The 26,915-nt window shown below is 36.9% G+C and overlaps 1 protein-coding gene across 2 annotated transcripts in view; it reads left to right on the top strand.

Moving 5' to 3' along the window:
- pdcd6ip (programmed cell death 6 interacting protein) overlaps nucleotides 1-23,717 on the top strand; it is a 58,468-nt gene extending 34,751 nt beyond the window's left edge. For both annotated transcript variants that reach the window (XM_006635700.3, XM_006635698.3), the window contains exons 10-18: nucleotides 7,053-7,230; nucleotides 8,420-8,531; nucleotides 13,447-13,616; nucleotides 14,514-14,762; nucleotides 15,190-15,324; nucleotides 15,805-15,899; nucleotides 16,398-16,539; nucleotides 17,095-17,294; nucleotides 17,648-23,717. In XM_006635700.3, coding sequence (XP_006635763.2) covers nucleotides 7,053-7,230; nucleotides 8,420-8,531; nucleotides 13,447-13,616; nucleotides 14,514-14,762; nucleotides 15,190-15,324; nucleotides 15,805-15,899; nucleotides 16,398-16,539; nucleotides 17,095-17,294; nucleotides 17,648-17,816 — 1,450 coding nt within the window. In that variant the 3' untranslated portion in view covers nucleotides 17,817-23,717. The remainder of the gene's footprint in view (nucleotides 1-7,052; nucleotides 7,231-8,419; nucleotides 8,532-13,446; nucleotides 13,617-14,513; nucleotides 14,763-15,189; nucleotides 15,325-15,804; nucleotides 15,900-16,397; nucleotides 16,540-17,094; nucleotides 17,295-17,647) is intronic.
- Nucleotides 23,718-26,915: the final 3,198 nt, after the last annotated feature.

Genomic DNA, 26,915 nt, shown 5'->3' with positions numbered 1-26,915 from the left:
TAGCATATTTACAAACATCTTTGAGCGCCTTGAGCTCGGCCTGCTGGTCTAACACCTAGATTATTCATAGCTTGTACAGCCTGTCACTTAGCCTGCACAGCCCTTAAACATGGCCCCTACCCCTTAGCCACTGCATTGAGGGGTCCTGAATAACCCACCAGGTAGTGCCTTCCACCATGCTCCTGCGCCAGCGCAGCACCCAGAACTCATTTCTTTCACAGTTGATCCGTCTGAGGGAATCCATCCAATGGCCATTTCCTGCAAAAGAGCTTGTTTTAGATAATTAAAAGCGGTTTCTGCTGCAGGGGTCAAGGCAATTTTGTCCTTAGACTGCACTACCCCCAAGTCACCAATTAAACTGAGGAGGAATCTAGACAGGATGTGTAAAAATTATACAAACCCATAAATAATTGCAATTCCTTCACATTCTTTGGTACTAGAGACCCTCGAATAGCTTGAGATCTATCCTCAGTGAGTTCCCTTTTTCCTTTGCGAATCTTTTGTCTCATAGATCACAGTTTTCAAACAGCTTTGTCCTTTATAACTGGCATTATGTCCTTTCTTTGTCAGAAGATCTTAACACTTGAAGTAGCTCGGCCTTATGGATTCCCTCGTCAGGGAAACAATCAGAATATCATCAACAGGTATCTCCCACCCACATCTATATATGAAACTGTACAGTTCTTTCCATACATATTTTAACAGCTTGAGTCTTTTTTAAACAAACCCTTTGTCTCCATTATCCCTGTAGCCTCCTGGTGCCCATTGGAAAATTTTATATCGCACCTTTTGCTGATTAAGTCGATGAACAAGACAATCGTGCTCCTGTGTCGCACAACAGGGGAACCTGGACACCATTTACTGCACAATATAAGAATAGTTCTTTTGTATTTAAATCCTGAGATAAGCTTAGGGAGGCTACAAGGTGGATTCCTAGTTTTTTGGGATTTTTAACTGTGAAATCAAGCCTTTTACTTACGATTTCTCCAAAGACGCCCCGGTTTCTTACAGTAATTGCACATAGATTTATTTGGTAACTTATCCTGCTTGATTTGGCCCCCGTCGCTCTGCTGACCCATCTGAAATGCACATACTTTAGCGTACAGTACATATCCCGCTCCACTTTCCTCGCTTCTCTACTCAGTTGCTCAAACTTCATATTGTCCTCTGTGATATCAGGAAAGCGCAACTGTAGCATCTTAGCTATTATCTGGTTTCAGCCCATTCAGATGAATCTGTTTTATTACTACGAATGTATCTTTGTTAACCTCTTCATTATTTGCTAAGCCTGAGTATTCAAGCCACAGCATAACAAACCTCTCTATGAAATCTGACACATCCTCACTCTCTTTCTGTTGACATGCTATAACTTTCTTCCAGTCTGTTCTGGGTGGGGTAGTGTGCTTTCAGAAACTTCCACACCATGCTCCACCCCTGTTCTTCATTTTTTTCTTGCTACATATGTTCGCAACGCTCTGTCTCGCTTTTCTCCTACCCTCGTTTGAATCCTAGCTGCCTCTATAGATTTAATACTATATGTATATTTTAATTCCTGTAGAGTACTCCCATGTTTGCTGCATTCCTGCCTTAGGGTGAGGTAGCTCCTTAGCCCAGCAATCTGTATCCTCAGGCTTGGGTTTATATATTTTACCCCCTCCCCTGTCTTCTGACTACTGCTAACAGGATACGTCCTGTTGTGAAAGGTGATTCTTGTAATCCCTTATCTACCTTATCCCTTCTTCCCGCGAATATATTTTTGTTCAGATCCGCCTCTGTCCCGATCAAACCATGCGTCACCCCAATCAAATTCCCCATCGGGATAAGGCCAATCTGGGTATTTATCCTAGTCCTCATTTTTGCCCTGCAAGGGTTTTAGATCTGAATATAGCTTAGGCACTATACATTTATACATTACATTTTTCCAGCTCTTTTTTTTTTTTAGGTTTATAAATTCCTCGCCACAATCTCTGAGATATTTCTCGGTTTTCTCGTTATTAGTGAATAAGATCGCATTTCTCTCAGCCATTGCTTTAAGTTTTTCTGTCAGGGACTTCTGACTCTTGTCCCATTCTGTTTTTTCAATAATATTTTGTCAAGCCCTCAAATGTTTCCCTAAAACTAAACTAATTTCTGTTTGCCTGTTCTAACTCCAGTGTTCATACATTTTCCTACATTCTTGTTTAGACCATATACCGTCTGATTATCAATTTTTATTTTTTATTTTTTTTCGCGTTCACCAAGTTTCTTTCTTTCTGACATCCAGTTAAAGACCTCTACTAATTTGTCCTCACAACGACCCATTCTGTCTAACTTTCACCTCCCACGAGTGCCAAGCCTTCTGGCTAAACAACTGAAACATGCAGAACAAGTTCTTATCCTTAACTTTAACAAACCAAGTTACCATCCCCGGCTCCCCTGCAAGTACAGACCAAGTTGCCATCGTTGGCCATATACAACACCTGAAACCTTGGCTGACTATAAAGAACACAGCCTGTTACGTCCCAGTGTGTGTTTTTATTCTGTTATGTCCACACTGCTGACCCTTGATTGTTCTCCCTTCCCCATTGGCCCACCATTACACCACACTTTCAGTATGACATCATCAGTTAGCTCTCAGCCAATCAGAACACATCTTATTCAGCATATAACATGGAGGTTTTCAGCCAGGAGAGGCCTTTCGTTTGACTTCGGTCCCGTTTGGTTTTGGTTATCGCTTTGCTTCGCTTTTGGTTATTGCTTTGGCTTTGTTGTTTTGTTGGTTTTCTGTTAGTTTCTTTGCTCTTTCATTTGTTTGTGTGTTTATCCTTGTTTTGTCATTACCTTGCCCTAACGTGTTATATGTTCAACTTCAACTTTTGTGTTCTTTCTACCCTGTTCCTGTTGATTACTCTCGTTTTCCCTTATTTGTATTCCTGGTTCACTTGTGTTTTTGTGTGAACTTTTGTCTCTAAGGTTAGTTTAGGTTGTTGGGTACACTTTACACACTTAGTTGACTTTGTATTAATAAACACTAGTTTAGTAGGGATGAGTGCCATTTGTCTTGTATGGTTGTGGGTGGTCAGGGGAGGTTAGTTAAGGTGTTGAAGACGCCGAAGACCGTGTGTTTCGGGTTTTCTTTTGCAGTCAAGTTAGCTTTCCCTCACTTTCCTAGCCAGCTCCATTTTGTTTGTTATTTTCTTTTCTTTGGCACCACTCTAGTTCCTTACCCTTATCACGCTTCCGAGTCCCTCACCAAAACCCACCTGCTTCCAAAATAATTATCCTAAATGTTACACCCCGATACCCCTAGACACTTGGGATTGTAACATTATTGGGGGCTCATCTGGGATTTCAAATTCCCATCCTAAAGATTTTTTTTTTTGGTTGCAGAACTTTGGTGTTGGTACTTTTGTGCATTTTAGGACTGGTACAGGATTTTAATTTGTGGATTGTGTTTTGGCAAGGTACTGTTGTTATGGCTACTTTTGATTTGCGAAAGTTTGTGGAGGAACCTTCCTTTGAGTAGCTGGATAGGTGTAGGAAGGACGAATTGCACCAAATTGCTGATCACTTCCGGATTCAGGTTTCGACGCAAGCTCTTAAAAGGGACATCAAGAGAGCTGTGATGGATAGGTTGGTGGAGTTAGAGATCTTTGCACTAGCGAGCAAGGATGCCGTTTCTCCTGGGGCTGGTGCTAAACCTTGCTATGGTTGTAGAAGAACAGGACGAGGTGCAGGGGGTGGCTGAAGACTAAGCGGAGGCTGAGGTCAAGGCCACATTACCTCCCTTTGAACCGGTCTCTCTGGTCTCCACTGGGTCAAAAAGCGAGACTCGTCTAAAAGTTCATTTGGCCCGCTTGCACATGGAGGCGCAGGAAAAAGCCCAAGTACGCCAGGCAGAATTTGAATTGCGCCGTGCAATTCGTAAGATGGAGATCGAGGCGGAGAAAGAGGTTAAGCTCCAACAGTTTGAGCTAGAAGCAAGAAGGAATGCTCCTGCTGTGCATTCGACCCACTCCCAGGCCTCTAGCATGTCTCCTTTGCAAGTTCCACTCTCTACCACCTTCGATGTAAGTAAGCACATTGCTTTAGTTCCTCTGTTTTGGTGAGACGGAAGTTGATTCGTACTTTGGCGCATTCGAGCGAATTTCCACATCACTTCGTTGGCCTAAAGAGGTTTGGTCACTGCTTTTGCAGTGTAGAGTAGTGGGCAAGCTCAGGAAGTTTGTTCTACACTTTCTCTGGAAGAAAGTTTGCATTACAATACTGCAATCTTACGGGCTTATGAATTAGTCCCTGAGGCTTATTGACAATGCTTCCGAAATCATCGTAAAGTGTCAGACCAGACATTTGTTGAATTTGCTAGAGAGAAGGGCACTCTCTTTGATAAATGGGTTGTAGCCAGTTAAGTGAGTGACTTTAACTCATTGCGTGAGTTAATGCTCATAGAACAATTTAAGAATGTTTGCCCGAACGCATTGTTGTGTATTTGAATGAGCAAAAAATAACTAATTTATCGCAAGCCGCTGTTTTGGCAGATGAGTTTGTGCTCACACACAAAAATGTTTTCATGTCTGCGCGTGCTGAGAAGACTTTGTCTACTCCCAGTTCCCAGTCTCAGTCTTCCCCAGTAAAAACTAGTTCCTCAACTCCTAAAGAGGAGTGTGAATGTTTCTATTGTCACAGGAGAGGTCATATAATTGCAGATTGTTTGGCCCTAAAACGTAAGCAGCAGCAGCAACAGCAACATCCTAAGAGTGCTGGGTTTGTTAAGACCATTTCCCGTTCTGCTATTCCTTTGTCTAGCGAAAACAATCTCCCTGACCCTAGTTATGAACCATTTATTATAGAAGGATTGGTTTTGCTAGAGGGTAAACAAAAAGATCAGAAACCAATTCAAATATTAAGAGATACTGGAGCAGCCCAGTCGTTTTTTGTTGCGGATGCACTGCCCTTGTCTGATCAGTCTTTTTGTGGTTCGAATGTATTAGTTCAAGGCATCGAAATGTGTTTTATGAAAGTGCCTTTACACTGTGTACATTTACAATGTGGTTTAGTTACTGGATTTGTTAAAGTTGGGGTACGTCCTTCGCTACCCGTTAAAGGGGTAAGCTTTATACTGGGAAATGACCTGGCTGGTGGAAAGGTTAAGCCAGTGTTAGAAATAATGGATGAACTGGAAGCTCATGCTCGTGATGAACTAGTAGAAACATTTCCTGATGCATTTCCCGCATGTGTAGTTACTCGTGCTCAATCAAAGAAACTAAGTGACTTAGTAGGTTTGTCTGAATCTTTTTTAGTACATGAGGACAAGAAACAGTCCTCAGCAAAAAGATAAGATGTAGGATTCAGTTTTCTGAATAATGAAATAAAGGGGAAATTATCTCGGGAACAGTTAGTAGCTGCTCAGAAAGTGGATCCTTCTTTAGCTAAATGTTTCTCTTCTGTAATTAGACTTGAGGAGGCTAAAGAAAAGAAAACTGCTAATTTCATGGAAGACAGGTTGCTTATGTGAAAATGGTGTTCCAATACTACAGTAGACCTGGACTGGAATGTAGTATTTCAGATAGTGATGCCATTAGGCTATCGTAAACAAATACTTGCTCTCCCCCATGATCACCAATTATCGGGTTATTTGGGAATCATGAAAACATACGATCGAATCCTTAGACATTTCTTTTGGCCTAGTTTGAAGTCTGACGTTGTTCAATTTTGTAAAGAGGCACGCATTTTTTATCTAGACTTTTTGCAAAAGTATTGCAGTCTTCAGATATCACACATTGGGTGTCAAGTGCCTACCATCCTGAAAGTCAGGGAGCTCTTGAAAGATTTCATCAAACAATGAAATCTATGTTAGGAAAGTACTTTTATGAAACAGGAAAAGATTGGGATGAAGGCATTCCATTGATATTATTTGCGGTCCAAGAATCTATGGGTTTTAGTCCCGCAGAACTTGTATTTGGACATACTGTTAGAGGTCCATTAAAAGTGTTAAAAGAGAAAATGTTAAACATTGGAGAAAATCCTAAAACAAATGTACTAACATATGTAAGTAAATTCTGAGAGCGCCTTCATAATGCTTGTTCACTAGCAAGGGAGACATTAGGAGTAGTACAGAAAGGCATTAAGCGGTGTCATGACGAGAAAGCTGTTGCCCGCATATTTAACCCTGGTGACAAAGTTTTAGTTCTTCTGCCCATTCCTGGTTCTGCCCTTTCAGCACGTTTTTCTGGACCAAACATGATAGTTGAAAAACTACTGACTGCAAGAGACAGACTCGAGTGTGCCATGTAAACATGTTACCCCTAGACACTTGGGGTCGTAACACAGCCTATAGCACTTACTGGCATCTAGACTCACCAGGTGCCTCAGTCCTGGGTTAACCACACTAGATGGGCGGAATGCTATCAAAAACAATTCCTCTATCTCGACCCGATAAATAAAGGTTTTGCCTAGGACTTTCCAGATGTGTACACACACACACACCTCAGCTCTTTACATTCTTTGTACTCACTGCAGTTCAGGAAATTCCATTCGAAGCCGTGGAGAAGGGACTTTTATAAAGAGGAGTCCTAATCTCTTCAAAGTAGCAGCGCCTTGCTTTTCCCCTTCACTGCTCCGTCAGAGTTCTGTCACTGAGAGTACCCTGCTCACAGTGCCAAAATTGTTGTACCAAAAAAAGGTCATCGGCTGAGAGTTTTTGTTGAAAGTCGTCTTTATTTCATAGGCATATGGAAGTCTTGCGTTTGGACACAAGACTTCAAAGACGACATTTACAGTGCTCTTTTATATAGTGAAACAAACCATACAAGATACACTTCCACATGACTCGCTGCTTGCATTGTGGCTATATATGACCATTCTAGAAAGCTGACCAGTACATATATTTTCTTATTACGATACTATCTTAAACAGAAATGGTTAATGGTGTGTGACAGAAAGGCAATTAGAAAATCAGTCAGTGAAGACTACATTGAGAAGGTTGTTATGCACCACAGAGTGCATGTAGGTCATAGAGTGTATATAGTGTATGTAGGTCAGACCCAGCTGTAATGGAATGTCTCTCCTTGTAGTGTGCTGGCCTCATTGAACCTGCCAGCTGCTCTAGAGGACCTGTCTGGAGACAGTGTTCCACAGTCTATCCTGGAAAAGTCCAGAGCCATCATCCAGCAGGGAGGACTGCAGAGCATTGACAGACTCATCAAGGACCTTCCTGAGCTGCTGCAGAGGAACAGAGAGATCTTGGATGAGGTCACTTCCCTTTTTTACACTTCAGAAGCATATTTATATCCTCCATTTACTTTAATTTATCCCTGTACTTTCTAACATCCCACTTTAAGAAATAATTTCTGGAGCTGTTTTTGCTTGAACAGTTAAGTAGTATGGTAAAGAAAAATCTGTGGAGAGAGAATGAGAGGATTATGCAGCTTTTCTAGTAGTACCAGGTAGTAAGAGAAGTAATGAAAATAAGGAGATATGAATATTTTTGAGGTGTTAAGGATCTAGTGAAAAGATGGATTTAACCTTTTACTTTAATAAAAATAATAAAGATTAAATATGAAGATTAAACAATAAAAAGATAGATACCACAGATTAAAGTTGTTAAATTTTACAAACATGTTGTTGGAAAAGTAAATGTACACATTAATTGATTTAAATAGTGACAAAGCAGCATGGCAAGAGGGATAGCCAGCTGAGTTCTGTAGTTATACAAAACAATGACATTTACATGAGGCAAAAGGGCATATAGAAATGCTGACAATGAGTGCCTTATTAAAATCAGAAGCTAATAGAGCAAAGGAAAAGTGAAAGAAAATCATAGACCAGTAGACTCACTAGGTGAAAACAGTAAATGTCCTTTTAGACAGCTAAACAGTACAGGAGTGGAGAATGCCTGAAGTAGGGGAAAAATTAAGAGAAAGCATTCATACTCGCCTTTTGTAGAAGGTCAGACTTGAGAGATGCTTTCCATAGCAAAGTAATGGGAATAGAGAAAGAAACAAGAAAAATCCAACTTGAACTGTGTTAATAGTTAATAGACAAACTAACAGTCGACAACATTACACTGGGGAGATTAGTTGGCCACACAGTATGCAACAATGGATGAAGTAAAGAAATATTACCATACTAACAATGAGCATCAAATTAGGTAGAGCCGAACAGTAGTGCTCTCCTTACTTAGACCGATGTGATTGTTTTGTTCCACACTGAAGCCATTTATGATGTTTCAGTTAACACCAAGACTTTCATCATGGTATGCACCATTTATTTTTTAATGTTTGAAAATCTTTTTTTTTTGCATTGGAGGTTCAGAAGCCTCCAAGCTTAAATCTTCTTAAGAATTATTTTTTATTCTTAAATATTATGTGAAAGTATTATGTTGCTGTAAGACATTTCAATAAAAGAACATCAACAATAAGCGATGTGTATATTTTTATAGTCACTGAAAATATTGGATGAAGAAGAGGCAACAGATACCGAACTCAGAACAAAATTCAGTCAGCGCTGGCAGAGGACCCCTTCTAATGACCTCTACAAGCCCCTGAGAACAGGTGTGTATGTGCTTGCTCAGAATCAAATACATTGGTTTCTTCTATATTTTTAAAATATACTTGCCTCATCACAGAGAGAAGTGGATAAAACAATTGTCAAACAAAATATGAAGATATTATGTTATTTGTATTAATAAAATATAAATTATATGTCAGTATATTTATATAAAAACATTATCTTTAGTATTCAAAGTTCTACCTTTTCTTTGTTTATAAGTTCAAACTATTGGTCACTTATTTTGCCATACAGATGCAGCCATTCAAAACGAGCGGGCGATACTGCATTATTTTGCGGTGCGCTTTACGCACTCTGCCGTGAGTTACCGTAAATTCTCCTATAATACCGCAAGTAAAATAATAGTATCCGGAATTTCCGCAAGGTGGAGCTAATAAAGCTCAACCTCTCATGTTTGAGCTGTCGCCATCAAAGTCTAACGAAGATATTACTAATAGTATTAATAATGAATGACCTTGGAGAAGCTGTAAAATCAAAGTATTGCCCTGGTCCACATTCTTTTTTTCATTGACTGTCTTTGTAAAAGTAACACCACAGCATTTCGCAATCATGCATTTGTTTCCAATCATGCAAAGTACAGTAATTTTTGAGAATCAATTCACCATGCCTTTCACGTGCTCATAAAAGAGATTGATTTAGGAACATAAACATATTACCGTATGCAAACTGTACTGTATACAGTATGTATATGTATATTTAATATCTTAACTGTGCCCGTTTAAGTATTGAATATTTATATGGAATTTTACCACTGAAGGGAAATCTTAGTACCTGAGCATAAAAAGAATAGGAGCATACTGTAACGCGTGTGAAGGCCATAAACGATATTAATTTTGGAACTTAAACATACAGTATATGGCTGGTCTCGGTACTTTAAAGAAAACATACACACCAGTATTCCATTTCTCCCTAAACATTTTAAGCATCGAAGTCTTTAACTAACGTGAGACCGGAGTCAACAAGCATACTTTTAGAATTTAATTGAAAGGGAATATAATATGGAATCGCGTATCTAAAGAGAGAGCGAGCGCGAGAGAGAGAGCAGCCAGGACAGACAGGCATCGCGTATCTAAGACAGGCAGATCTAAGGCATCTAAATAGCAGTATAACCTTGTTCATGCACAAACAGTGGCATGTTACATTATTAATTTGGGTGTCTCCTCTTGCCAGAAAGCTCTAAATTGCATTTTGAGTGCGGTTTTGGACTTTTTAAAAATTGCAACCCGTAAATAAAACTGATACTGTTTAGACTTATATTAGGATTATATACGTTGTGAGAAGTGATAGTCTTTTAACCTTTTCTGTGAATTCGCTTGTTATCTAACAAATGCATACTTTTAGAATTTGATTAACAGGGAATATAATATGGAATTGCGTATCTAAACAAATTAATAACGATATAATTATATTCATGTACTGTCTGGCGGAATAAACTGAAGAGGTTAATTAATGCGACAGAATTATTAAGAATTATCACCTCTTTTTACAATTTAGAACAAATGAGAACATTCCATTCAGTGGGCGGTGCATTATCTCAGTCACCTGCTAATTCGTTTTACACCACTGGATGACAGGAGAATGTGACTGTACTGTATCTGTACAGAATGTGTGTTTCAATCAATACAGTAATTGATTAAAATCGCAATCGCGTGTTTAATTAAATTACTTTTTGATTCACAATCTGAAAATGAAAACCGCGGTAAAGTCAACTTGAATTAAAAAAAAAATGATTTTGGCACACCTGTAGCATTTTCACGAAACCTCCTAGAGTTGTGAGAACACTTGCTTTGTGTATAAAGTACATTGTGAATGTTTTCACAGCCTTCACTTTGTCGTTTTTATGCCATTTTTTTGACCACGCACGAATATTCCTATGTCCGTATCTTCGCAAGGGAATCAGTGCGAATTTTAATACTAATTAAATGACCGCGGGCACTTTCCACCCCCTCTACATTCTCAGAGTAGAACAGACTAACCTTCTAATGAAAGACAGTCCACCCTCCACGGACAGGAAAAGTGCCCACAGGCACTTAAACTTAATATGGTCAGTAACAGTAAACAGTAACATGGTCAGAAGGAGCACGTACAAACGTTTCCGAAATAACCACATGTAAGACTCTGATGCTTAAAATGTTTAGGGAGAAAGTGGAATACTGGTGTGTATTTTTTCTTTGAACTACCAATACCAGCCATAAACAGTCTGTAACGTAGGGATTTCTGTATGTCTTTATTTAGTGGTTACATTAGTGACAAAGGCTTAACTTTTAGCTTCAGTAACGCCTACATATCTCCCCTTTTTATAAAACGACATGGTTGAAAACTGTTCCAGAGCCACTGTTGTTTCATCAGTGAAAAGTACATCATGAAATGCCTCTCCCTGTTCAATCCACTGGAAAAAAGAAAAGGAGCATAAAGCGTCTGATGGTCATAAACGATATTCATTTAGGAACAGCATCAGAGATATGTTTTTAACTGCACTGCATCGGAGAGAATACCATAATGTTTTTTTTTACTCCCTGGTGGAAACTGGCTTCCATAAGAATCAGTATGGCTCAGAGCTTAAATAAAACTTCACTCGCACCAAACAAATGTATATTTCTAAATATCACAACATGATCGAATTTAAGTCATTTTAATAACGATGAATAGTCACCTATGCGTTACAATATAAACATTTATATTGATTTAAATCACGTTTAAATCGCCTTTATTTAAAACCCATAAATAAAGCTGATACTGTTTAGACTTTTAATTATTTAAAACTGTATTACAGCAGCACAATGCACAATGCAACGTAAATCGCTGTCTTTGTCTTCTGTGTAATAATGTTCACCTCCCTGTCCAGCAAATTAACAATAGTAATAATAATGAACTTTATTGTATATTAAAGCGCTTTACAGGTTAAAAACAATAACAGCAATACTGTTAGGCTGGGCAAACGATTTTTTTAAAAAAGAAATACAAAATGAGATGTGTTCCGGCTTAGACATTAACGAAGAGCATAACACGTGGCAGCGTAGCAGTCGGCTCTGGCTTTCCCATCTACTGTATTACCGATGCACTGCAAATACAACCCCCCTCTCTGCGGGAGTGCTGGCTGTGACGAATTAAACCTGTTTCACAGGTATTTTCAAAGTAGAAGGGGGCGAGATTTCCAGCGAAAGACACCTCCCCCGTTCAAAAACCCAGTAAGTACAGTACTTACTAGTTCAGAAAGCTAGGCTCCTGAATGAAATCGCTTTTACATGCTAATGCGTTGGTGTAACAGTCCGGGCGTGGCAAGCTTCTAATGTCAACTCGACTACGGTGAAAGGAACCCTTCTTTCATTGGAAGACAATGAACATATTCTAGCCCTAAATGAATTAATAGCAAACATGGTTTACACAAAATACATTTTTCCAAGAAAGTTTAAATAATACGATCTATAGTTGAAATCTGAGCCTAAATAAAAAAAAAGCATTTTCAGAGAGCAATTACGCTGTGTTTATGTGGAATAAGTGATTAGGTTTATGAGCAATCTAATTACTTATTCGTTTAAAACACTATATAAAATAAAGTTTATTATTAATTTTCTGGACAGAGCTGTGAACATTATTATGCATAAGACAAAGATAACGATCCTGATCAGTTTAGAAATCTGTATACGCTGTAAGGTTTTTACTTCTTAAACTTTTAAAATACACGTTTCGAATAGAAAGAAATCCTCTTCCTGGTACAGTATGTATAGCAAACCAGCATGTCTTTTTTTCTCCAATCAGAGGGGTGTCAGATGGTGTCAGCCAATCACCGTTCTGAAGCCCTACCATAATCTCTGGTATGGGGAGACCCCAGAATTCTGTCCCATAGTTTAGATTGATGATAGATACTTTTATTGATCCCGTGAGGGAAATAAAGTAAATCATTTTCATTTTAGGAAATTATTAAAAGCTTGGTTAAAAGCAAAGGAGATTGTCTGTTATAGTGGACATAAAAACAAGAGTTCGCTGGCATTATATCCTAGAAGACACAGACTGGCGCCAGACCGGGAGAATGCCCGCAGCGTAAAAGAAAATGCCTGATGAACTAGGGATTGGACAGTTTCCAAGTGCTTGTACAATCAATGGAAATGTTCAAATAAATGTGCAAAAGAAATAAACAAAATAATCATTTATTTCTTAATCATATTGGCTAGCTAATGTCCTCTCTTTGCTAGTTAGTGGCTGTGTTTCTGCGTTGGGCAGCAAGATGTAAACAGCTTAATTTTCGTGTTAAATGATTTTTTAAAATTAAAATTCATTCTATACAGCAATCGTATATTTGGGTACCGTTTCATAAAACTTTTATGCTTAAAATGTTTAGGGAGAAATGGAAGACTGGTGTGTATTTTTTCTCTAAACTACCAAGACCAGCCATACACAGTACAGTTTACGTACATACAGTACATACATGTTTATGTTCCTAAATTAATATCGTTTATGACCTTCAGATGCGTTATGCTCCCCTTCTTTTTATGCTCGGCTACTAAAATTTCACTTTAGTGGTAAAATTCCATATAAATATTCAAAACTAAGCGGATTAAAATGTGCACAGTAAAGACATTAAATAATTAAATCTTTTCACTACCAACCAATGCACCACGAGTGCCTCTGTCGGTCATTTTGGCCAGCCAATCACTTACTGCGGTGCCCTGCGGTGGCTTGTGGGTAGTTTACCGTTCCGCGGGTTTGTACCGCGCATTTTGAATGGCTGCATCTGTACCTTATTTCTGTCTTTGTGCTATCACTTTTTTGTGTGGTATGCTTATTTAGGAAGAGAGTGGGCAGGTTTTAGTCATGTCCTTTATAGTTGGTACTTTTTGTATGTCTGCTTCATAGTATGCTGTAACAACCATGTTTTTTCTATCTCTTCTTCATTCATAGAGGGATCAAATTTCCGCAATGTTTTGGATAAAGCTGTGCAGGCAGACAAAGTGGTCAGAGAACGTTATCACACCCACTGTGATATGATTGCCCTTCTCTGCAAGCCCGAGCCTGAACTCAATGCTGCAATTCCCTCTGCCAATCCAGCAAAAACCCTGCAGGGCAGCGAGGTGAGCTGATATGATAAAAAAAAAAGCAGGCACCTAACTGGAGAAAATGTGCAGATGGCTAAAAGGTCTTATCGAACTTTAAGCTGCTAAATAACCTGAGCTCTTGTCAGGTTCTAACAGTGTCTGTCCTGGTGTCAGTTCCATGGAGAGAAATATGTATGCTGGTAAGCACTTATAATAGTACCATCCTAATCAAAGGGCTTTCTGCAACACGATACAGCTTAAATGCTATAGCAACAACACAGGAAAGCACAGAAGGCTGGTAGGTCAAACTAAACTCATAAATAACATCACTTTACTACTGAGAAGTTGAGATTTGTTAAATTGAACACTTTCTTCAAAATAACACTGACCTCAAGGGACAGTGTGTATTTGTTTTCATTCAACCCAAACTCTTGAAAGAATTCTTAAAAGGAATAATCAAATTAACAGCTCAGTCCTTTTCCTCTATATTTGTAATTAATAGAATTTAAAATCAGCTTAAAAATTAGCGTTCAAGAACCTGAGATCTGCAGAGCTTGCATTTACAGAAATGTTAAGGCGATATAACCTAAAGAACATTACTTAATTCCTATTGTTTTGAGTTTATATGATAAAATTATTTTGGGGGGAATTCAGTACTTTAGCTTTTCTGTGCAAACCCACATACATAGGATGTTTTTGAAAATTGTCTAGATTCCCAAGTTCACTATAGTAGATTTTATTTTAAGGAGAAATTTTGGCCCTGGAAAACTTCATCTGGCTTACTTGGAAATTGCGTAAATCCTAGCAAAAAGATTTGCATTCCATGTCATCTGGTCTCATTGTTATTTAAACGTAACACCAGTAAGTGACATGCTAATAAAAATTCTATGTCCTAATATTCTTCTTTTAATGTAGGAACTATGTTGATTTCAGGTTGTAGGAGTACTCCGGTCTCAATTGAGCAAACTTGATGAGGTGAAAAGGGAGAGGGAGCAGTTGGAGAATGACGTCAAGTCAGTCCAGTTTGACATGACCAGTAAGTTTCTGACTGCACTGGCTCAGGATGGTGCCCTTAACGAGGAGGCTATCTCTGTAACAGAGCTTGATAACATCTATGGTGGATACACCCAGAAGGTGCAGCAGAGTTTGAAGACCCAAGAGGAGATTCTAGGAAATATACAGGTCAGTAATCATCTTAAAAAAATAGTGCTGGGAGTGTTGTATATTGTTACTTTTGCTGAGCTAGTATACTTTGAGCTAAGAACTTGGATGGCTTTTGGACTTCCCAGTTGATTGAATCCTTAGGATTTTCTGTTATATTGCATAAATAAACAGAAATGGAAAATGTTGTTTGGCTACAGGATATCAATTCATTGTGCAGAAGCTGTAAAACACAGAACTGCTCGATTGAAGCTAACATTTCACTATAGCCTTACCAGAAAAAATGTGTGCTTGTTGTCCCAGCTTTATGGATAAAACTCCAGGATGATGTTTAGCTGCTTTTGTATAGTAATTTTTCTCTTGTGCCATTAAGCTTATTATCAGTTTGTCAATAAAATCTGTTGAACATTCCAAAGAGAATTAATTTGTCTTTGATTGTCTTTGATAGACATCTCACCAGGAGTTTTCTGCAATGAAGCAGTCAAACACAGATGCCAAGGAAAGAGAGGAAGTGCTGAAGAAACTGGCCTCTGCTCATGACAGCTATGTTGAGATCTCCAACAATCTGAAAGAAGGCACCAAGGTTGGGAATTTCAGCTTGTCAGGTGGAACTAATGACGCTGTAGCTGCCCTGGTTAATTTTGATGGAATATGATTTGTCCACATTCTTCTTTAGTTTTTTTCTATCATTGTTGTTTTCTTAACAACTCTCAACAGAGTTAACCAGACATAATGACTGGCTTTAAATGGTAATGAGTCATTGCAAACATTTAGACATTCTAGAGTGTCTAATGAATGTTAAAGGCATTTAGTTTTGCATTAGAATCTTTGACTTATTTTAATAATTATTCTTTCGTAGAGGAATCATATGTCAAAAGTAGAAAGATTTGTTTTTGTAGATTAGAATTCCAAGAAAGACTTTGAACAGTTTGGTCACCTTGCATTATTTCCCTTTAGTTTCTGTAAAACACTTGTTTCAAATTGTGAAATTCATAATTGTAAAGTATCAAAATATTTTAGAGGGATTTTATCATGTTTGATTCTAATTGATGTTTTCTTTTAGTTTTATAATGATCTGACTGAAATCCTCCTGAAGTTCCAAAACAAGTGCAGTGACATTGTTTTTGCACGCAAAACTGAGCGAGATGAACTTCTCAAGTAAGTTCTCCTGTTCCACAATGTAAACGTGTTTTGGAATTCTGCAAACTTTTTTTACATTTAAAATATTTTTTATTTTTGTGATATACTCTCAGTCTGTAATACTTTTACATCCATAAGTATACACTGCAACCCTGAAAACAAATACTTTTTTCTGAATTTTTTGTTTTTAGGTTGGGAATATAAGACATTTAGTTGAAAAAATAGTGTTTTTCTAAAGCCTTCAGTTAATTCTTTAAGGGCTCAGTTAATTACAGGAAATATATTTGAAGTGCTTTTACCAAACAGAAAATAAGACGTGTAGAAATATATTCCCTTCAGGATACACAAGAATAATTGGGATACTGAATTTTCTTTATTTACAGTTGTACTATTTATCTTGTATGGAAGAAATGGCAAAACTATAACTGTTCAGATATTTTATATATGTATTCAATTAAAGAGATAACTGCTTCATGTGTTTTAAAGTCTTTTGTAAGTGTTGGTTGTTGCTTGCAGGGAGTTACAGCAGAGTATTGCTCGAGAGCCCAGTGCTCCCTCTTTCCCTACTGTGCCTGCATACCAGTGCAACCCCAGCACTCCTACTGTTACTGCCTCTGGTCCTCCTGGAGCACCCACTCCAGCACCGAGAACTGTGTTTGTAAGTGCCCTGCCTGGGCTGCATATCAAGAATCAGCCCAACAATTCTGTGACAGCAAAATATTTTAATTGAGTATTTTAATTGTCATTAGGTTTGGACACTCTCATCTGTAGAACCTGTACCTTGTTTAAAAACAATTTTTTATTCGTGTGACATAAGGGTCTTTTAAAGTTCTGCGGGGTACTAAGCATCACATTTGCCTAATGTGTTTTGTCTAAAAAATGTAATGTGCTGGTGCATTGTTCGTTTTTTCATTTGCGTAGTGGTCACTTGAAGAGTATTGAAAGTTTCAAAAGACTCAAATGCGCAATGTGCAACCTATGTGTGTCAAGCTGATGTTACTTCAGTAACTAGGCCTATCACAGAACCTGAAGTTTTTTTAATTTTGTATTTGAATTTAATCAGTAATGTGGTCTATAATGTTAGTATAAAACTCTATCTGGAAAGAACAGTTTGCCTCTCACAGACATTATCTGTATATATACCCTTTTCATTTAAGAGTATATAAGGTTAAAAATAATCACATTAATTGAAATACTCATCTTTCTTCTGCAGCAAAGCAAACCCCAGCCCCCAGCGCGCCCACCTCCTCCTGTAATATGCAGTGCAGCCACCAGCACTAGCACACCTCTTCCAACTACTGTGGTGGCCAGCACTGATGCACCATCTGTCAGTACCACTCTCTCCATGGTGCCTCCTGGTGCCCCATCACAGGCTCAGGGTCCTCCGTACCCAACATACCCTGGATACCAGGGGTAAGTTTTTATTTCTTGCAAATCATAATGTGCAGTAGTTGCACAGAACATATTTCTAAGCAGTATTGATGCTACAGAGTCTTTACAAAATTTTTTATATAGAGTTCTTCCTGTAGTATGTAGAGGTTTTAAATCTGCAGAAGTCTAAAAAGAGCCTATGGTTGCTAAAAAAAACTAACATTTTTTGAATAACCGAACATTTCAGGCATTTTATTCCAGTAGGGACCAGGTACAGTACACACAGATTCAAAACTTAAAATTCTTACTCTGACTTTTTTTTTTTACCAGTTTTGTATCATTACTCTATGTTTCTTGTAAAAAATCAGGTCTTAACATCTAAATTTCTTTTACAGGTACATGCAGATGCCCATGGCCTACAATCCGTATGCTTTTGGGCAGTATAACATACCATACATGTACCAGGGCCCAGGACAAGGCAGTTTCCCTGGTGCCCAACCACCCCAGCAACATCCCTATCCCTACCCACAGCAACCCCAGCAGCCTTATTACCCCCAGCAGTAATGCATCCTTGCAGGCTACCTCTTCAGGATTGAAAATAACTCTCTAATGCTTACCTTATTTAGTTACATTTTCAAATGTGCTTGTATTATTTCTTTTTGTTGTTTCTTTTTCTAAGTTAATTCTGCTCATAGCACTACGTCAACTTGACTGTTTTACCAGAATGACACTAGGTAGAAATTCCAGATACAATCTCGTATATTAATTTTTCAAATAAAAATGGTGGCTTAGGAAATAGGATGCCTTCTTGTAGGAGAATTTAATACATATCCCTCACGGAGGGAAGACGGACTTAATCTGTTGTAGAATTTCACCTTGCAAATAAGTTGTATAATAAATGCCGGTATATACTGTAATTTAAAAAAAACATCCTTTGTTCTCTTTAGATGTTTTTGTTATATAAAATTATTTTGGGGACAGGCTAAGGCATGGAAGAACTATGTTATACAGATTACAGTCTATTTTTCCTTCCTCAATCTGTATGTTGGGTATCTATTGTTTTCTCTTGCAATCAGAACCTTGTAAATCACTAGGTAAATAAAAGTATATATATCTAAAATAACATTTATTGTTAACCAAATTATGATTGATCCTTAAGGGTTTTTTCTTATTTTGTGGCTGATTAAAAGATTAGTATATCATATTTCTTATTTCAAGGTCGTACCTGCTGGATGTCCTGCTTTGTGTGCTCCGTGTGATCTCATGTTCATTTTTTTCCTTAGACTGTCATTTGTAATTTTAAAACATAATATCTAAAACAGCTTTTGAAATATATTCTTGAAGGGGTTTTCCAGGAAGTGTGCAAGGGAGCGAATTATTTTCATACACAAATGAATGTTTTTACTTTATAACAGTGATACTGCATTTTGAGTCCTCTTTCTGATTTAAAAATATTCCTAAATGTTTTTTATTAATTGAAATTTTTCATTAACATGACACAGCACACAGAATACAGAAAAAGGAGGTATTGGTGATATATATTGTACTACACATTAAATCACATTTCAGGCACTTGTACCAAAACTAAAGGTAAACATTTTCTTCAGTCTTTTCTTTTGAAGAGTACTAAAAATACTGGAATGTTCTGAAATATATCATTTGAATGCTTAGTAAGTGATTGGTGTTCAGAAAAAAGGATTCCAAAGGGTAGGTAGTCAGAATATTTTATATCCTCAATACAGTGTTGACAATGTTGCTTCAATAATAAACCATTTTGTTGGAGAGAAAATATTTTTTTTTCTTGTGTAAGGTAAAGGTGATTGTTGAGCAAGGGTGCCCAGTCTTATCCAGGAATGCCAGTGTGTCTGTAGGTGTTCTAGATGTATTTAAAACAGCAGCATCTGAACTGGGAGAAACTGATAAATTAGTCCAGTTAAGCTGACAAACTGATTTGGTTTGTTAAAAGATTTATTGGAATGAAAGCCTGTTAACACACTTGCCCTCCAGGACTGGGTTAGAACACCCCTGGTATAGAGGTTTACTTGAGATCTTTTTTTTTCAGTTATTGATGTGTAATGTGTACATATAACAGGATAAACCCTAATGCAATACAGAATGTTTCTTGAAGTCATAAGATAAACCCTTCTGAAATTGTGGTCATGAACTTACATTACATTGGAGTCTAAAGTTGAAAAAAGTGGAAGTGAACCATCTGTATTCTCGGATACAGGTATGCTGAAATGTTGCTGTCTTTTATAACTTTTAAATGGCACCTTCAGAAATAGAGAGTTTTTCAATATCGTTAATTGATTTAATTTAAAATTAAAACCATGTCACTGCCTGAATGACATGCCAAAAAGTTCAGCATATGCAGGAAGATTATTTTGCTTAGCCAACCAAAATAGCAGTTGAAACTGTGATTAAAGAAGGACCTTTGAAGTTTTTGTGATGACTAGAAACTAAAGTAAACATTAATAACCTACCAGGATTTATTAAACAGTGGCAAATCCATCCTAGCTGAATAAGGACACAATATGTACCTTGAAGACCTTTTTTTCCCTGATCAAGGTTTTATTATACCTATTCTAGTCTGAAATGTCATTAAATGTCAAAGAATTCCTACTTTCAACAAAAGGAGTTTGAGAATAAATATGTTCACATTTAAAATTGCATTACAAATGTCAGGACACTTTGTTGCCACAACATGTCCCTGCACCATGCCAATTTTGTTTTTTGTTTAATCTAGCTGTAATGCAGGATATGGATGACAATGCAAATTGGTAATGAAAGAGAATTTATATTTTAAGCATATCAGAACAAGATGTGTATATAGTTTCCCCTAAGTAAATCAAACTTGCAATAAACCAAATTAGTTTTAAGTTGAGTACTTGGCTTTAGTTCTGGTGTTCACTTGGAGTAGCAAAGCAGTTAAAGCCAATATAGTACTAGGCAGAATCTCCAGATACAATCTTGTATAGTAATTTTCATTTTAAAATGGTAGCTTAGGCAATGAAGCCTTGTATGAGAATCTTAATACATACTGTACATGTATTAATCCATGTGTAAGGGTGGAATTTCACCTTCTTGCAAATAAGGGTTTTAATATTAACAATTGTTGGTATCTACTGTGATAAGATGAAAAATAACATCTGTTCTCTGTAAGATCTCTGTTATTGAAAATTAACAGAATCAGACAAGAACTATTAACTAAGAACTAAAAATATACTGACTGGTATTATATTGTTACTTCTTCAAGTTAGTTGGTTATCTGCTAATATCTGCTTATTCAAGTAAGATGGTCTGTTATAGTTGAATTCACACACTTCCTGTAGCATGCTTAACTGACAGATGTTACACATATCTCCTCACTGTTAATTCTTCATGAACATGTGAAAATAATTATATGTTGTTCAATACCTTATGTTAACTATTTACCTTTGCCTATATTACTCAGGATGCCTTACTCCAGTCATGGAAGGTCATTATCCAGTAGGTTTTATAGGATTAAAAAAAATCATTACACATTAATAACTTAGAAAAGTTGTCAAGCTGCTTCAATTAAGCCATTAATTGTTCAATTTAGATAATTAAGAGCCACCTGGAAAAATACCTTTCGCATAAATACCTACAGGTGCCTTACTGTAAATGTCACTGTTTTCCAAAGTAGGGAAATTCAGATATTTTCTGAAATTTATATTATATTTAAGTAGCTAAGAAGGTGGATTTACCAAAGTGCTGCACTGCAATTGATAGGAGGGTCCTGTGTTTGAGTATTCCTAATTTATATTAAATACTCAACCACAGTTGCAAGTTACTTGTTTAAGGCATTACTTTTTAAAATTAATAAACAGCAGGAAATATTGCTTTTAAGTGCCATTTGTATAGTAACTATACACACACTACACCAGTGATTCTTGGTCATTGTCCTCACATACCCCTGTGTCTGCTGATTTTGTTTTTGCCCTTAATCAGAAGTGGTAATTGATCTGCTTGCATTTATAGGCGTTTTCTGCACTGAGACCTTGGTTTCAAGATTTACCTAAAATAATTCCCTTTCAATTCAGGTCCTGGATCAGTGCTGCTTTTTTGCTACAGTTGCATTATTAATCGCAGACTAGTTTTTGATTCAATTTGAGGACTACCCTAATTTACATTTGCTATCTGAAATATAACCAAACGGATTTAAGTTGCACGGTGGTTAGCATTGTTACCTTGCAGAGTTGGGGCCCTGGTTCTGTTCCTGGGGTATTATCTGTGTGGAGTTTGTATTTTCTCTATATGTTAAAGTGGATTTCCTCTGGTTGCTCTGGTTTCCTCCTACAGTCCAATAACATACTGGTAAGTTAATTGGGTTCAGAGAAAATTGGCCCTAATGTGACTGTGTGTGTTTGTCTGTGTGCCCTTCTATGGACTGGCATCCCATTCAGGGTGTGCCTTGTTGCTTGCAAAGATAGGCTCCAGCTCCCCCACAATCCTGAATTGTATAAAGTGGTAGAAAATGGATGGACTTGATGGAAAGGAAAACACTGGCTTTAGAAGGTGTCCGATACAATGTAATTCTCACCCATGTCTGGTTCCATACTTGATTTTAGTCTATCATCAGGTGATCAAATGTTGAGATATTCAGTCAGAAATAAGGGAGAGACCTGAAGATGTTGGGACACGATGCATTATAGGGTATTTTTGAAACCAAAATACCAAAGACCAAGTGCAGTAAAAGTCTAAGCAAGTGGATCAGTTACAGGAAATTAGCAATTGTGATCATGGGCTCAGTAGGAACAAAGGCTAGCAGACACAATGATACTCTGGTAACAGGATTGATAACTACTGGACTACATAGGTCACAGAACCTTATCAGGGTTTTTAAAATGAGTTCCTTCCCAACATCTTTACGATAAACAGTAATCTCTTGCACAGATATGAAAAATCCCAGCACTGTTTATATACCATCTTTTATGTACAGGAATCCCAGAATGCTTACATATCTTAAGACAATGCTATTTCCATAATTATTTTCCTCTGTGAGCCTCAAAAGTTTTCATCCATCTTTATCGTCTCGAGAAGAAACTTCTGATGATCTTTAGTGAAATCCTTGTTCCACATTTTTTTAGTCAAAATTTCAAAGCTCAGTAAAATCAACCTGAGCTGATCAAAGCCAATAGTTAAGTGTATAAGATCACAATTTCAATTAAGGGTGGTGAGTTAAGTTGATTAACAGTGTTGTAGACTGGGTTTTAAAACTTGAAATTCCTTACAATATCTGACAAGTAAGCCCTAGGATTTAAGAACTTGAGTAAGATGTTCCTTTAAGTTTAGATTCTTATCAGTCGGTCCTTTCCAGCTTTATCATGGGAAACCAGACAGAATGCCAGTTAAAGCCCGTGAACCAAATTCATTGAAGAATTATGGCCATGTCTTCTCAAAAAATAGTCTGCATCATCCAGAAAACACTGAACAGAAATGGTTCAGAATCCCAGATCAAGGCTTGCTCTTGGCACAGGTGGAAGTCTGTAATCTAGACTTAGAGATGTCTGGGTCTTATCTTTAGATGACTGTGACCCCGAATTCCCCCAATGCTGGTCCACATTTGGTTTTGTAGGGATAGTAGGTAGGAAGATCATTGACCCCTGAATCTTTCCAGATGCCTGCAAGCTTGCCGCAATGTTGAGAGTGATGCATATTCCATCCAATTAATAGGGATTAGTTTTATTTGTTACACCCAAACTAATTCCACCTTTACCATAATGCAACCCCTACCATGGTGCAGTTGTCAAGGTTTCACAGTAAGAACAATCAGGAAAAAGTACTGGTAGAGGTCATTACCACATCACATTTTGTTATGTTAATGAAGGCCCTGCATGGAAAGTAATAATTTCTGATTGCTAGAAAGTGCTACATTATTAATAAAGGCACAGGGGCATACCGTATAAATGGAGCAAAATTTGAATTGGCAATGATTTGGAAATATACATGGTGGTGTACAGTAAAGACTTTATTTTTCAATCTAACATAAAATTTAGAGTTAAAGATGGTGATACTTTTGGAATACTTTTTCGTTTTTTTGGTTGGCATGTAAACTGTTTTTTTAAATTAAGTTGGTGGAAATGGTCCTGATTTTAGTACATTTGTATATATACTGTATGTAATATCTGCATAATATCCTGTGATTTAAGTCATAAAGGTCAGTATCGTAAAGTATCGTAAGCTTCAATAATTACTCAATGCTTAATGCTCACACATTGCATTAATTTCCTTCTCTTAAGCATGTTTGTAGAGATGGAGTTGGGGTGCGCACCTAACTGCACCAGTTTGGATATACCAGATGGTAAATGTCTGTCTAGCAGCTCTACTCTTCACTAAGGGTGCAGGGTACAGTATGTTGCCGTGAGGTAAGACATAAAGAAATGATTTATAATTTCAAATCATGTGTGTATGTAATAAAAATGTATGGTTTTAACCTACAAACAGGTCAATGATTTTTTATTTTAATGCAACTTATTGTCCATAACCTTATTTTTCCACTTCATTAAGGGTCTGAATGAGATTTCATGAAGTATTTATTTCTAATAATACTGTATAAAATATCAGTTACAATTTAAGTGTTTGGAAGTTTAACATAAACCATTCACAATTGCAGAACTCAAGTTCAATACATAATTGCACATTTCATATATTTCTATTATTGAAAAATCAATAACAGATTAAAGAAGCCACTATAAAAAAATCATATTAAAACAATTTCCCTCCATCTTATTGCATAGAAGTATCAGCAGGTGGAACATGACATTTCAGATTTATGTTTATGAGCTGCATCAGACTGCCTAAAGGCAGTGTTTACTGCAAAGCCCAACTGTGCAGATCACCCCAGTGGCAGAACAAGTCTCCTTGTCTCTTATCCTCTTACAGTAATGCCATGAAAACATGAGTCTCCCTGCCTCTATTGGCTTGTGGCATTTATGAAGACAATTCAATTATCTTCGAGATGGGGATTTTATTTGGAGGGAGAAGATAAGAATACAAGTGTAAACCAATATATTGCATGGCGATTGTATTTAGGATAATTTATGATATCCTCTATATATAAATGTTATCAAAAGAAACATTTTCATTTATTTAGCCAGATTCTATTTCTGAATGAAAAAATTAAATTGTCTTCTTAACAATGTTAAAAGGATTTAAGCTTCATCCTATTAGAGCGTCATTGAGTTTCACTTTTTCCTCATAAGAACTTTTTAGCATAAGAAAACCTGATAAAATGATTAGCTTGGATCCTAAGATCTCTGGAATATTTTAATAAACCATTTATTGATGACAGTGATTATTATCACTACATTTTTTATGGGAAGTACATCTTGAACTAGTCTGCCTCATAAACTGAAGCAGTTTTTCAGTCGCAGCAGTGGAGGGCAGCCTTGTAACATTTCTGAATGTTTTGTGGTAGTGCAAGGAAAAGATCTGTTCTGCAGTGCAACAAAACTTTAAAGCAACTAAATTAGAAACTTTTTACTTCATATGGCCTTTAAGGAAATGTTTGGTTTGTTTATCATTCTTTATAAAAAAAAAAAAGAACAAGCTTACAAGAAACATCTTTCCATAAGTTTAATGCCATGATTTTATTTTTCCACTGATAAATGATTCACTTAAGTAAAAGAGAAGTGTAACGAATACATTTCTACTGTACATTTTCTGTAATCTGTTTCACTTTCATACTTCATTCTGTTTGCTCTCTATTGGTGTTGAAGCACATTCTTAATGTCCATCACCTGGCACAACCTGCTGTGCCTCCACCTCTTAGCCAGGAGTGCACAAAATCAAAATAAATGCACTGATTTCCAGGTGACAAAACAACAGAAATAATTCCCACTCCATTTGTGTTGTCAGTTTAAGTGCAATTTCCTTTTGCACTCTCATCGTACACATCATAACCTTGTGAATGTTTTCCAGGTCTTTGTGACATCAGTGTGCACACAATATAGGACACTCAATGGGCATTCAAAAAAACAAAAAAAAAGCTTCAACCTGTGGTGCTGATTGTTGAGCACTGCACAAGAACACAAAAAGTTAATTAAAATCATATCTGCAAAAGCCCATCACATCTGAAATGAAGTGCAATGCCTCACTATTGATTTATTATAAAGCTTTGTTATATCATAGTAAAACTAGAGACAGAGTAAAATAAAATATAGTAGAAATCGTTGTATGTTTGACAGCACAGTTTAGCCATGAAAAAAGGAAGATAAACTGCCAAAGCACCATGATACAAAAATGTCCCTTGCCAATTCCTTTCATAATCCTTACACCCACACATCAAGGAGTAGGTGGATTAAAGACTTCTGGGTGGCTCAGTCAGTTTAATTAAAACCTGAAAAATTGAGAAATTCTGAAAAAAATAGAAGAATTTATTGGAGGGGCAGTGAAATCTGGTCATGGATAGCATGGAAAGTAATTCATAAGGAGCACTTTGCTATCATGTTATTTTAATTACATTTGTTATTTCAAGTGAATAACTAATAACTAATAGAGCAACTAATCTTATTCTGGGGTAAAATTATTGATAGCAGAGCAAACATATTTCTAGCAAAATGGAAATTTCTAATCAAGGTTTTAACTTTGACATTTTATTATGGATCATGATCATGTTGATTAATTCACTTCTTTCTTGAACGCTCACATTTTTAACACTTGTCATATCATGATTTTTTTATCTGGTTTCAAAATTTAATAATTTTAATACAAATAAAAGTAAGGCACTTTGAAGCCCATTATCAATAATCATTGTTAACAAGCTCATACTGTTCCATTCTATTACTTGGCTTGCCGCTGTTTAGTTTTGAGTTACAAACATATTTGATGAACTCAAAGTATATGATAAACATTCAACCTTGTTTTAAAATAATGACATAAACAATCAATGGTTTATTTTGAGTATCTTCCTAATCAATAATAATAGACTGGTCCTTAGAATGTCAAGTCAAGTCAAAGTCATCTAAAAAACAAAGCACCTTCTGTTATTTTTCATTACTTCACAGATTAGCAGTCCTGAAATCCAGTACAGTGCTATTCTTTTAGTTTTACTTTGTGAATTGGAAGAATAGAAAAATATGTTCATTATTTACAAGACTACAAGATTTTTCTTTGTTCTTCTGATACTGTATGTCTACACACATTTTGATTACACACAAAAGGTTGCTGGCTTCTACACATACAGGGGCACATACAGTACAGTAGACTTATTTGCTCATGTTTTCCTGAAGAGTTACTGTATTTAGTTTTGGAGGACATACGATCACTTGCAAATAAAGAGTTATATGAAGAAAAAAAACTCATTGGATATATCATATGGGAACATATGTGATCATGAATTTTTCTGAAGGATTAGGTTAAATTTAATTACTGAATTAAGACTCACGTAAGCAAAGTGACAAGGCACTGCCTACTCTGGCACAGCCATGTAACACATGGCAGCTTGTTGGAGGTAAAAGAAAGCCTTTATCTTGATCACCACCTGCTCAGATAGGGTGAGGCCAGCAAATCAATTTCACTTGTAATCTGAACTGGACATTATCTGCAGATGTCTTGGATAGAAAAGCCTGTCCATTAAACTCCTGTTCCAGTCTCCTCTCAAGCTTTTCTCACATCAGTTCAACATAACTTTCTGCCATT

This window comes from Lepisosteus oculatus, chromosome 10, assembly GCF_040954835.1.
Source record: "Lepisosteus oculatus isolate fLepOcu1 chromosome 10, fLepOcu1.hap2, whole genome shotgun sequence".
Taxonomy (NCBI): domain Eukaryota; kingdom Metazoa; phylum Chordata; class Actinopteri; order Semionotiformes; family Lepisosteidae; genus Lepisosteus; species Lepisosteus oculatus.
Note: the sequence above shows the minus strand (reverse complement) of the source record. Positions and strands in the feature narration are given on the sequence as shown.